Raw genomic sequence first — 13081 nt, 5'->3', positions numbered from 1 at the left:
TTTTCTTTTTTAAGAGATAGGGTCTTGCTATATTGCCCAGGCTGGAGTGCAGGGCCTATTCATAGGTGTAACCATACTGCCCTACAGCCTCAACTCCTGAGCTCAAGCCATCCTCCCACCCCAGCCTCCTGAGTAGCTGGGACTATAGGCATGTGTCACCATGCCCAGCTTCAGACTTAATTCTTTATATAAATCAATATCTACCTATTTAGCTATACATGTTGTGTAATTTATACAAGAATCTCACTTTCCACTAAAAGCAAGACAAGGAAGAATCTAACCTGGGTCCTCAATGTAACAAAGCGTGGGTAGTAATGACTGTCCTGCTGGGTTTTGGACTTGCATGGGGCCTGTAGCCCCCTCGTTTTGGCCAATTTCTCCCATTTGGAACAGGAACATTTACCCATCCCTGTACCCCCACTGCATCTTGGAAGTAACTAACTTGTTGATTTTACAGGCTCATCAATGGAAGGGACTTGCTTTGTCTCAGATGAGACTTTGTTCTGTGGACTTGAGTTAATGCTGGAATGAGTTAAGACTAGGGGACTGCTGAGAAGGAATAATTGTTGCAATGTGAGAAGGAAATAAAATTCGGGAGGGGCCGGGGGCAAAATGATACGGGTTAGATTTGTGTCCCTGCCCAAATCTCATGTCAAACTGGAGAAGAGGCCTCGTAGGGGTGATTGGATCACAGAGGTGAATTTTCTCCTTGCTGTTCTCATGACAGTGAGTGAGTTCTCTCAAGATCGGATGGTTTAAAAGTGTGTGGCCCTTCCCCCTTTACTCTTTCTCTGTCCTGCTCCACCATGGTAAGATGTGCTTGCTTCCTCTTCACCTTCCGTCATGATTGTAAGTTTCTTGAGGCCTCCCAGTCAGGTTTCTTGTTAAGCCTGCGGAACTGTGAGTCAATTAAACCTTTTCTTCATAAATTACCCAGTCTCAGGTGGTTCTTTATAGTAGTGTGAGAATGAACTAATACAGCCACTTAATATCCATGGCATGTTTCCAAATTTTTCATTTAGAATAAAATACTGCAATGCCCTTTTTAATTATCTTACATGTTGCAATCATTAACATGAAAAAAATAAATTAAGTACCCCATCTAAAACAAACTGAAGCAGTAACATCAAAGGAGGTTTAGACTTTAGCCCAATAACAATGGCAAGCAGCCCCATTACCTCACTTGTCCTGAAAGCTACCCTGTAGTTGAACTGGGATCCTTCTTTCTCCTTGGCATCTTCCACCTTCTCTCTCCGGATGCTGACTGCCACTGGACCAAGGTTTTCATCTATTCCAAAGTAGTTTTGGTGCTCTATAATGGAAGAGAGAGAGTGGCATCAAAAGAATGAAAAAGGAACAAAGAGCAGGATGGATATCTCTTAGTTTGTGTATCAAATCTCTGAAGAAATACCACATAGCTCATACACAATGATCTCCTTGTATTTGTTTCATCAAATCTTCTGGTTTCCAGTTCGGATGCACGCCTACATCGCATTTTCAATTACTTCCTCCTCTCATTCTGCTTTTCACTAGTTCATGAACAGCAAAAGCCTCCCTAACCCAAAATTGTTATTTTGTGATCATGTCAATAGCATCATCAGAAAGAGGTATTGTCATTCTTAGAAACTGTCAAAAGAGGAACATGGCTACTTGTAGAATCAATATTGAAAACAGTTTCCTTCCGTCTGGGAAAGTCATCATCTTTTATGCAGTGAGGGCACCAGAGGTGACCTAAGTAGCCACACAAGCCAGCCAGATTAATCTTGGTGATCAGTGGTGTAGCTAAGATTGCCTTTTCATTACAATGTCACTAAAACAGCATAATGTTTATAAAGCTTATAATGTTCATAAAGTCTAGAGCACAATTTAGCAACAGAAAATACATAAAAGGTCAGTTAGTTTCTAAAGTCAAATTTTATCCACAAATCCTATAACTTGGTTTAAAATGTCATCAGCTAATCATTTCTTTCACATAAAATCACTGGTCCATCTACATGGAAAGGGTGGCACCTGAAGCCATACTGTCCATCTAACACAGGGATCCTTCCAGGACATCTTTCCTAAGAGATGGTCATTCATCTCTTCCTCATATGTGCAATCACTATGTTTGGGCATGGTTTCAGCCATGGGAACATGGGGAGAACATTCCAGAAAATAGCCGCTACTTATGAAGCAAATACTCTATTCTGAACCCTTCGAATGACATGAAGCTTACTGCTCTGTGAGCAACTCCCTTTAGACTGCTGGTTTCTTGTCTGTGAGCTGTTAAAAGCAGCCAAAGTATCTCATTGCAACTTTCAAACTTTTTAAATGTTTCCTCTGAAATGACCCGAACTTACCACAACATTCAAGATATGGTTCAACACACAAAATAGTGGGAGCAATTACCCAAATGCTTATTAATGCAGCTTAAAAATTTATCTATTTTTAGCAGCCCCATCACACCAATAATTCATGTGAGCAGGTGGTAAACGCAAACCTCCAGGTGTTATTCATTTATTTCTTAATGAACTGCTGCCAGGTCCGTTCTCCGAGGTGTATCCTCAAAAAATTGATTTTTTTCACCCTGACTTAAGGTTTTGGCTAAAAAGAAACATAATACAGGGAACATTTGCAAACTTGAAGGAAACCTATAGGTATTCCAAAGGCTTTTGGTTATGCCAATGCTTGCCACAATGATTTCTGAAGGAATAAGAAATGTTGCTGAGAAAGTAGAAAACAGAATGAGATCAGCAAAAGAAAACAGCACCTGAATCACTCAGAACACACACTATCCAAAGCCACTAACGAATACTGGCTAGACCTTGAAAAGGCAAATCATTTACCTATTTGCTGTTTGCAACCAAATGGGATTAGTACTGACATTATTTCCCTTTAGAGTCAGGGGTAGAAACAGCAAGTAAACTATTTTAAAAGACGAAAGGTAGGGGCCGGGCGCGGTGGCTCACGCCTGTAATCCCAGCACTTTGAGAGGCCGAGGCGGGCGGATCACGAGGTTAGGAGATCGAGACCATCCTGGCTAACACGGTGAAATCCCGGGTCTACTAAAAATACAAAAAAAATTAGCCAGGCGTGGTAGCAGGTGTCTGTAGTCCCAGCTACTCGGGAGGCTGAGGCAGGAGAATGGCGTGAACCCTGGAGGTGGAGCTTGCAGTGAGCCGAGATCGCCCCACTGCACTCCAGCCTGGGCAACAGAGCAAGACTCCGTCTCCAAAAAAAAAAAAAAAAAGATGAAAGGTGAATTATTGACATGGTATAGTCCTAGACTTGCACAAAAGGAAACTAGCCTATTTGTTTTAGTAGGTAATAAATCCCTTATGCTGCATAATGCTGCTTTGGTCAGCGACGCAGCACATATACCAATGGTGGTCCCACGAGATTACCATGAGGCTGAGAAACTATTGTCTAGTGATGTTAGAGATGTCATTACGTGGGAATCCAACATATTACTCAAAGCCAAAAAAAGTTCAGAAAAGTTAATTCTTTTAAGTAGAAAAAAGCTTACAGAATGAGAAATAACAGACATAAAGAAAGCATATTTGTACAATTGTACAATGTGTGCATTAAGCTAAGTGTTATTACAAAAGAGTAAAAAAGTTAAAAAAATAAAGTTATAAAGTAGAAAAGTTACCGTTAAGCTAAGGTTAATTATTAAGTAAATTTTTTTTTATAAATGTAGTGTTGTCTAATGTACAGTGTTTATAAAGTCTGCAGTAGCACAATGTCCTACATTAACTCACTACTCAATCACTGACTCACGAAGAGCAGCTTTTAGTCAGTCCTGCAAGCTCCATTCATGGTAAGTGCCCTATACAGGTGTACCACTTTTGATCTTTCATGCAGTATTTTTACTATACCTTTTCTATGTTTAGATACAAAAATACTTACCATTGTGTTACAACTGCCTACAGTATTCAGTACAGTAACATGCTGTGCAGGTTTGTAGCCTAGGAGTAATATGCAATACCACAGAGCCCACATGTACAGGTTATCCCATCTAGGTTTCTGTAAGCACACTCTACGGCATTTGCACAATGATGAAATTGCCTAAGGATGCATTTCTCAGAACATATTTCTGTTCTTAAGTGATGCATGGCTGTATTGTGTACTGATAACGGCCAAGGTAACTATTACAAACATAAAAAGCTCCAGTGACATTAAGCATACATAAACAAAGATCTGGGTTTAAGAAGAGCTGATCCAGAAGCAGGCAAAAAAAAAAAAAAAAAAAAAAAAGATATTCAATGAAAACATAGACTAAAAGTTAATTGTCTACTTCAGACTACTAAACTAAGTACACTGTCACTATATTAAGCTGGCATTAGTGACAACTGGACCCATGGCAGTAGATCCAATGGAAAATGCATTTTTAAACTTAAAACTAAATCAGTTTGGAATATTCTCAGTTGCAGTTAGTTAACTATCCTGACAATAACTTTCATTTTTCCCTCAATGGGCCAAATGCATTATAAGCCAAATGCATTAAGAAAAATATTCAAAAAGTGCACAAAAATACAACAGTCATAAGACAAAAGCTTCCTTCTTATAACACATTTCAAAAAGTTACTTGCAAAAATACTCAATTCTATATTTGGTATTTGATGAGCCCCATAACAAGATCCAAAAGAGTTTCAAATTATTGTAGGGAGTACAAGAGTAAATACATAAAACTACCTTTTATGGTAAGATTGAGAGCCCCAGATTAAGAAAATCAAATCACTAATTCTAATACATGACAACATAAAATGATCATATGTGTACTGTTCTCATACTCAGCAGGTGCCACAAGGGCAGAAAATAGAGCCATGGCTGCCAGGGGCTGGAAGGGAGAGCAAAGGGCCAACTACAGAGGAGGCACGGGAGAACGTTCTGGGGTCACAAAGCTATTCTACGCTGATTGCGGCAATGGAAACACCATATTTACTTCTCAAAACTCTCAGAAGTGCACATCTTAAAAATAAATTTTACTGTACATAAAATATACCTTCAGTTTTAAAAACTGGAGGGAGGCAGAGTCAATGGGGGGAAGGGCCAGTGGTCCTTGCAAATGGACAGGGCCTTCTGCACAGACAGAAGCCATGACCATTTCACTCCCCCACAGCCTGTCAGTGGGGACAGTACCTATTCCTCAAGTCATCATCCTTCTCTCTCATTCCTGTTTCCTTAATTACTATTTAATCCTCAATCTGCATCAAACTTTCTGCCATGCTATAGCTCCACTCAAGGTCTTGTTGCCAAATTCAACTATCTTCCAGGCCTCCTACTGCCGGAGCTGTCTGCTATGTGACACCAGTGGCCACTCACTTCTTGTCTGGGGCCCTCTACTCCTCCACTACTATGGCATCTCCTTTCCAGGTGAGATTGCTTTCTGGTCTTTCATTCGGGGTGTCCGGCATGGCTCCTCCTCTGGCCTCTCCTTACAGCATGAGTGTTTCTCAAGACTCCAGCCTTAGACCTTTCTGATTCTGTCTGTGTCTTTATACTTATAAGAATGTCTATCTTCTGTCTTTCCATCTACTCGCCCATCTTCTCCTTTACATTCCTCAGTGATATCATCCCAAGCTTCCTCCAGGCTCTTCTCTCGCAAATCCCCTGACTCACAAAGGTCTAGGGAAGCACACTCCACCGTTCATGGCACCAATCCTGCTCTCTCTGCCTGGAATGTCTTCTACTTTTCTTCACTTGACATTCTTCTTACTCATCATTCAAGACTCAATCCAAACATCATTTCCATTGGAAATACTCCCCTCACCTCCAAAAAGGCCAAATCCTTCCAATTTTACATCACGAGGCCCTAGTGTTATAGTGCCTAATAAATGACAGGTGCCTAATAAACTGTTCTTGAATCACTGAACTAAAAGTAGCCTCCTCTGGTATTGTCCAAAAGCAATGGTTATATCTGACCTCAAGCAGGAATACTGAAATAAAAACAAGGAGGTAGCTCATTTCATGCCAGGAAGTGATAAGACAGTGTGAAGCATCTTGGAGGCTGCAGCAGGCATTTCTCTCAGTGACCGGAGCAATACAATTTCTTGAAGTATTTATAAAACTGAGAACTTATATATCTATTGGAACTTACATGGCAATAGACCTATCATGTCCTACTGCTGTAACAAATTTCCAAATTTCTAATAAACTTCTGGCTTAAAACAACTCCATTTACTGCACACAGCTCTGGAGCTCAGAAGTCAGTTTCAATAAGCAAAAATCAAGGTTCTGGAGTGACTGCATTCCCCTGGGCAGCTCTAGAGGAAAAATCCATTTCCTTGCCTTCTCCAGCTTCTAGACCTACATTCCTTACGTTTCTTGGCTCATGGCCCTTCCTCCATCTTCACAGCAAGCAGCCTAGCATCTTGTTGCAGTGGTCACATTGCCTTTCTCTTCTGTAGTCAAATTTCCCTCTGTTTTCCTCCTATAAGGACACCTGTGATTGCATTTAGGTCCCAGCCAGTCCCATCTGGATAATCCAGGATATCTCCCTATCTCAAGATCCCTAACTTAACCACAACTGCAAAGTCTCTGTTGCCATATGAGGGAGCGTACACAAATTCCAGGGATTAGGACCTGGACATCTCTGGAGGCCACTATTTAGCCTTCCAAATACACTTAATCCACTTTAATTCACTTATTCAAATGTTGAACAGTGGATGTCTCAACTGTGTGCCAGAAACTGATAAATACTGGGGATACAAACACTGCCTGCTTCAAAATGTTTTAGTGCTGTGGGGGTAATAATATAGGAAAGAGACAAAAATTACACTCAATTGCCCTACTTTCCCTGGAGACACAGTAACATTGAAATCAGGCCAGATAATAACCCTACAATAGCCCCTAAGAGTTAAAATGAAAGGAAGAGTCACACCTGTTTCACTCTAAATGAAAAGCTAAAAACGATTATGCTTAGTGAGGAAGGCATGTCAAAAGCTGAGACAGGCTGAAAGCTAGGCCTCTTGGACCAAACAGTGAACCAAGTAGTGAATGCAAAGAAAAAGTTCTTGAAAGAAAGTAAAAGTGCTACTTCAGAGAACACATGATTAAGAAGCAAAACAGCCTTACTGCTGATATGAAGAAAGTCAGAGTGGTCTGGATAGAAGACAAAAGCAGTTACAACACTCCCTTAAGCAAAAGCCTAACCCAGAGCAAGGCCCTATCTCTTCAATTCTATGAAGGCTGACAGAGGTGACGAAGGCGCAGAAGAAAAATTGGAAGCTAGCAGAGGCTGGTTCACGAGGCTTAAGGTAAGAAGCTATTTCCATGAGGTAAGTGCAAGGTGAAGCAGGAAGTGCTGACGGAGTGAAGCTATACCAAGTTAGCCAGCAAGTTATTTAGGTAAGATAACAGATGACAGTGGCTACAATAAACAACAGACTTTCAATACAGATGAAACAGCCTTCTAATAAAAGAAGACGCCATCTAGAATTTTCATAGCTAGAGAGGGGATGTCAATGCCTAGTTTCAAAGCTTCAAAGGATAGGCTTGACTCTCTTTCTAGTGGCTAACACAGCTGGTGGCTTTAAGTTGAAGCCAATGCTTATTGATCATTCGGAAAACCCTAGGGCCCTTAAGAATTATGCCAAACTACTCTCCCTGTGCTCTATCAGCAGAACAACAAAGCCCGGATGACAGCACATCTGTTTACAGTATGGTTTACTGACTTTTTTATTTTTATTTTTATTTTTGAGACAGAGTCTCGCTCTGTCGCCCAGGCTGCAGTACAGTGGCACGATTTTGGCTCACTGCAAACTCCATCTCCCGGGTTGACGCCATTCTCCTGCCTCAGCCTCCCTGGTTTACTGACTATTTTAAGCCCACTGTTGAGTACTAGTTCTGAGACAAAAAACATTCCTTTCAAAATATTACTGCTTATTGACAACGCATCTCATCACCCAAGAGCTCTGATGGAAATATATAAGGAGATTACTGTTGTTTTCAGGCCTGCTAACACCACATTCATTCTGTAGCCCATGAATCAGAGTATTTCTGGCTTTTAAGTCTTATTATTTAAGAAATACATTTTGTAAGGCTATAGCCGCCATAAATAGAGATTCCTCTTGATGGATTTGGGCAGATAAAATTGGAAACCTGGAAGGGATTCATCATTCCAGATGCCATTAAGAACGTTTATGATTCATGAGAGGATGTTAAAATATAAACTTAACAGAAATTTAGAAGGTGGCTCCAACCCTCGTGGATGACTTTGAGGGATTCAAGAGTTCACTGGAGGAAGTACGGCAGATGTGGTAGAAATAGCAAGAGAACTAGAATTAGAAATTGAGCCTGAAGATCTGATTGAATTGCTATAATCTCATGATCAAATTTATACAGATGAGGAGTTGCTTTTTATGGATGAGCAAAGAAAGTGGTTTCTTTTGATGGAATCCACTCCTGGTGAAGATGCTGTGAACGCTGTTGAAATAACAACAAAGAATTTAGAATATTGCATAAACTTGGTAGATTCAACAGTGGCAGGGTTTTCAATTTTGAAAGACGTTCTACTGTAGGTCAAATGCTATCAAATAGCATCGTATGCTACGGAAAAATCTTTCCTAAAAGAAAGATTCAATCAATGTGGCAAACTTCACTGTTGTTTTAAGAAATTGTCACAGCCACCCTAACCTTCAACACCCACCATCCTGATCAGCCAACAGCCATCAATGTAGAGGCATGATCCTCCATCAGAAGAAAGGTTGACTTGCTGAAGGCTCAGGTGATTGTTAGCACTTTTTAGCAATGAAGTTTTTTTTTTTTTTTTTTTTGAGACGGAATCTCGCTCTGTCGCCCAGGCTGGAGTGCAGTGGCGCAATCTCAGCTCACTGCAAGCTCTGCCTCCCAGGTTCACGACATTCTCCTGCCTCAGCCTCCTGAGTAGCTGGGACTACAGGCGCCCACCACCACACCCGGCTAATGCAATGAAGTATTTTTACATTAAGATATGTACACTGTTCTTTTAGATATAGCACTATCTGCATAGTAGACTACAGTATAAACAACTTTTATATGCACTGTGAAACCCAAAACATTGTGTGACTCACTTTATTACAATATTCATCATATTGATGTGGTCTGGCACTGACCCTCCCGTATCTCTGAGCTGTGCCTTGTTAGGCTGGTCAGGCAGGGCCCAGCCATCAGACAGGCGCATCTTCTTCTTGGGCCAGTGAGTGTCCCAGGGAAGGCACCTCCAGTCTCCTGTCTAGAAATATTGAGCTCAAATAATGGGGTGGGGCTGAGCACCTCATTATGTTGACTTTCACTAAGTTCCCACTTTAGTTAAGTGCCTTAGTCCGGCCCTTTGCTGGGCCTGTTGTTCGATTTCTCCAGAATAAATCTTATTTCCCACCTGGGAGAGGGGCAAATAGTAAACTGGCTATAGGGGGAGGAGAGAGAATCTGGCCTTTTATAAAACATGTAACCAGCCCCGTTTTCACTCCCCTAAGCCCTTCTCCAAGGGTGCCTGGCTCTGTGGCACGGCCTGACTCACTTCTTGACGGCCTCTACCCTCTTCCCTCACGACCACCCATGACGGGGGACACAGGAGGCTGTGGCTCTCTCAACCTACTAGGAGTGGCCTTGTTCTTCTACCTGCTTTCATATACCCTGCCTTCCTTCGGCTGCTTCTCCCTGGTGCTTTTTTATTTTGTGGCATTATGCCCATTTTTAAAATTCCTTCACTGTCATTTTTATTGGTATTCTGGAAGGGGAAGAGACAACATGTTTTCAATTTGCCTTATTTAACCAGCAGTCTCAAACCCATTTACTGCGCAATGTTATAATTATAAAAAGCTTACTTACTGGTTGCCTAATCTGGGCTTTGATACTTATCATGTGCTTAACCTCGGGTTAGTTACAGAACCTTTCTTAACCTCAGAATCCTCCCGGCTCCTAATATATCTAATCCATGTAACACCATCATTGACCTGGGAGGGGTATTATAGTTGACAGCAGGCATGTTACTGGCAAAAAAAAAGAAATCAAAACAAAATGGAGTGCACACAAAATAAATCGCGTCATCGAGTATTTTGATTTTGAGCCCAAAACTCTGGCACAGTTCATGGGTCAGCCTGAAGGTAATTCCCACTTTTAATCTCAAAATGCTGACCCAGAATCACCTGGAGAGGTTACACTGCACTCACAGAAGTCTTTTTTAAGAAGTGGTGTATATATACCTCATTGAGTAATTTCTATCATAAATTATACTTTTAAAAGTTCGGGAATCCAAAATTTGTATATTCCCCTTTTTATCAAAGATGGCAGGTGAATTAAAAAAAAAAATTCCCTTCATGCCTACCTTGCCAATCTATGTCACAGACCCATTTTCCTCTCTCTGTCTCACACAGACATCCACTTTCTTATTGCAAACACACAGATGAAGTTCCTGTTGTTTACAAGCATCACACCTGCAGACTTACAGCTTTTATGTCTCCTAACCATCTTCTAAGGGCTTGCCATGCTTTTGGTTTCACCAAGGAATACAGCAGGTTACCCAGATGTGTTTCCAAAGAAATCAAAATCTTCTATTCAATAATGTAAGACGCTGCCTAGCTTTTATAAAGGGCATCTCCAACATACCATTAGGACATACAGAGACTGTGCCCCCTCCCATAACAACCAGGAAGGAAAAAGTTGCCCTTTTCAAAGGATATCCTGCATCCCCCTTTTGGGAAAGACCTCCTTGTTTATCTGCATGGCAAGACGCCCTTCCCATCTTGAGCAGAGGACAACAAGCAAGGCTTCTCAGGGTTGTGTGCATTCAGACCCTCACCCACCCAGAGCCTGTTCTTATTCCAGGCAGATGATTTCCATAAAATTGCTTCAAGGGTGAATAAAATGAAATCCTTCCTTGGCAGAACAGAAGGTATGAAAAGACTGTTGAGAAGCTGAATGAAAATCCACCTATCATGCAAATACAACAGTGCAAGATAAAAAAATCAGCTAACAAGATTGCAGTGCAGGAAATGAAGATGAGATTCAGTGCATTTCTGTGGTGCATTGTGGCTGTTCAGTAAAGAAATAAATAACAATTTTAGCTCACAGAGAAAAAAAATGGGGGCAGGGGTGGTACATTGGACCCTAGCCCTAAAGCTGTTTCTAGATACGGTGATACCTTAGAAGAGAGGTTTCAGTGGTAACTCACTAATGAATTGACCAGTTAAGGATCACATCTCTGCAGGGCCTCCTGAGGCCAGGTACGTAAAAGACATTCACTCACAGCTCTGCCTTACAGGATTTATCAAAGCTGTTAGCATCCAGTGACCACAGCACCATTTATAAGTACACCAAGACCACAAACAACTGTGCACCTGTACCCCCTAGTCCTTTACTTTGTTAATATGCACAGCAGAAGCTAGCTTGCTATTTTGCCATAAAATGCATTTTAAAGGTTCTTTGTTCTCTCAACCACCAGTTGATCATTTACTTGCCTGCTCTCTGCTGATCTGGGTTACATAGGCAGTTAAATGCTCTTTCAATTCCTAGCTACGATGTATCTTCTTTCACCTTTCTCTCCAAACAATTATGTGTATTTTAAATCACTTCCCTTTTTTCGAACACTCTAGAGTTATTTTTTAAAAAGTGAAAAGGGGACAATAAGTAAATAAATGAGGGCAGGGCATGGTGGCTCGGGCCTATAATCCCAGCACTTTGGGAGGCAGAAGGAGGAGGATTGCTTGAGTCCAAGAGTTTGAGATCAGTCTGGGCATCACTGCAAGGCCCAGTCTCTACAATAAACCTAAAAAAACTAATAAATAAGCTGAGTGTGGTGGTGCATGTCTGTAATCCCAGCTACTCAGGAGGCTGAGGCAGGAGAATCGCTTGAACCCGGGAGGCAGAGGTTGTAGTGAGCCAAGATTGTGCCACTGCACTCCAGCCTATGAGATGGAGCGAGACTCCATCTCAAAACAAAAAACAACAACAACAAAACAAAACAAACAAACAAACAAAAAACAAGAGTAATTCAACAGGCTGGGAGCAGTGGCTCACACCTGCAATCCCAGCACTTTGGGAGGCCGAGGCAGGTGGATCACTTGAGGCTAGGAGCTCAAGACCAGCCTGGCCAACATGGCGAACCCCGTCTCTACTAAAAATAAATGAACTAGCCAGGCACAGTGGTGTGTGCTTGTAGTCCCAGCTACTCGGGAGACTGAGGCATGAGAAGTGCATGAACCTGGGAGGCGGAGGTTGCAGTGAGCCGAGATCACGCCACTGCACTCCAGCCTGGGCAACAGAGCAAGGCTCCATCTCAGAAAAAAAAAAAAAAGTAACTCAACAACCTCAAGAAGTATCAAACATCTTTGTTAGTGTTTCGTAGATTAAATTACCGAATTTGCCATGAAGTTTTGAAAAACATAGATTTTTGTCATGTAAATTTTTGCTCTTGACCCAAATTTAACCAAGGTATTTGCTAAGCTTGAAAAATCCAAAGCATTACAGTGAAGACAATAATATTAAATATCTTTCACAAAAATAAACTCAGTTCATCCTGTCTACTTATGAGGAGGCACAACTATTCTTAGAGACAACACTGAGGCAGAAAGGTTAAGTGACTCGCTCAAAGTCACAATCTGGTGGGACAGTGAGGATGCAAACCCAGGCAGTCCGACTCTAGTGTTCTCTCATGGAAAGCAGCTCAAGGCTAAAAAAATTCATGCAAAGGTTTAAATTACAAAAATTAATTAATACAGGAAAGTGAACACAACTTAAAGATGAGACAACAAATGTGTCCTTGACATAAAAACAGTATCTTGAAAAACATGATTTCAAGGAAAGCTAGAGTGAAAAATGCAAAGACTGAAGAAGGAAGGCAGATTATTAAAGGCTTCTTTTCATAATCTGTAATTGTTAGTATTTGCTCAAAAGGAAGAAGAAAACATTAGGAAAGCATGAAAGGCCTCACCACTTCAAAGGAGAGAGGTGGAGCCCACTGATAACAGGATGGCTGTCCAGCTTTTATTTTAATTAAGTGGGACAAATAATGAAATAAATTTTGGATCTAAACAAAGTGTTTAAACTAAGTTTCTACATTATTTAAGAACTAATGCTCCAAAGACCTTTACTTCCAACTTACCGTACCAGCAGCAAAATG

General features: G+C 41.2%; 1 protein-coding gene across 12 annotated transcripts in view; it reads right to left on the bottom strand.

The window, feature by feature from the left end:
• SIPA1L2 (signal induced proliferation associated 1 like 2) overlaps window positions 1–13081 on the bottom strand; it is a 237895-nt gene that overhangs the window by 95370 nt on the left and 129444 nt on the right. For all 12 annotated transcript variants that reach the window (XM_054561462.2, XM_054561454.2, XM_054561433.2 and 9 more), the window contains one exon: window positions 1179–1312. In XM_054561462.2, the coding sequence (XP_054417437.1) occupies window positions 1179–1312 (134 nt within the window). The remainder of the gene's footprint in view (window positions 1–1178; window positions 1313–13081) is intronic.

Source organism: Pongo abelii, chromosome 1 (genome assembly GCF_028885655.2).
Source record: "Pongo abelii isolate AG06213 chromosome 1, NHGRI_mPonAbe1-v2.0_pri, whole genome shotgun sequence".
NCBI classification, from domain to species: Eukaryota; Metazoa; Chordata; class Mammalia; order Primates; family Hominidae; genus Pongo; species Pongo abelii.
The sequence above is the reverse complement of the archived record's forward strand: the minus strand, read 5'-3'. Positions and strand labels throughout refer to the sequence as shown.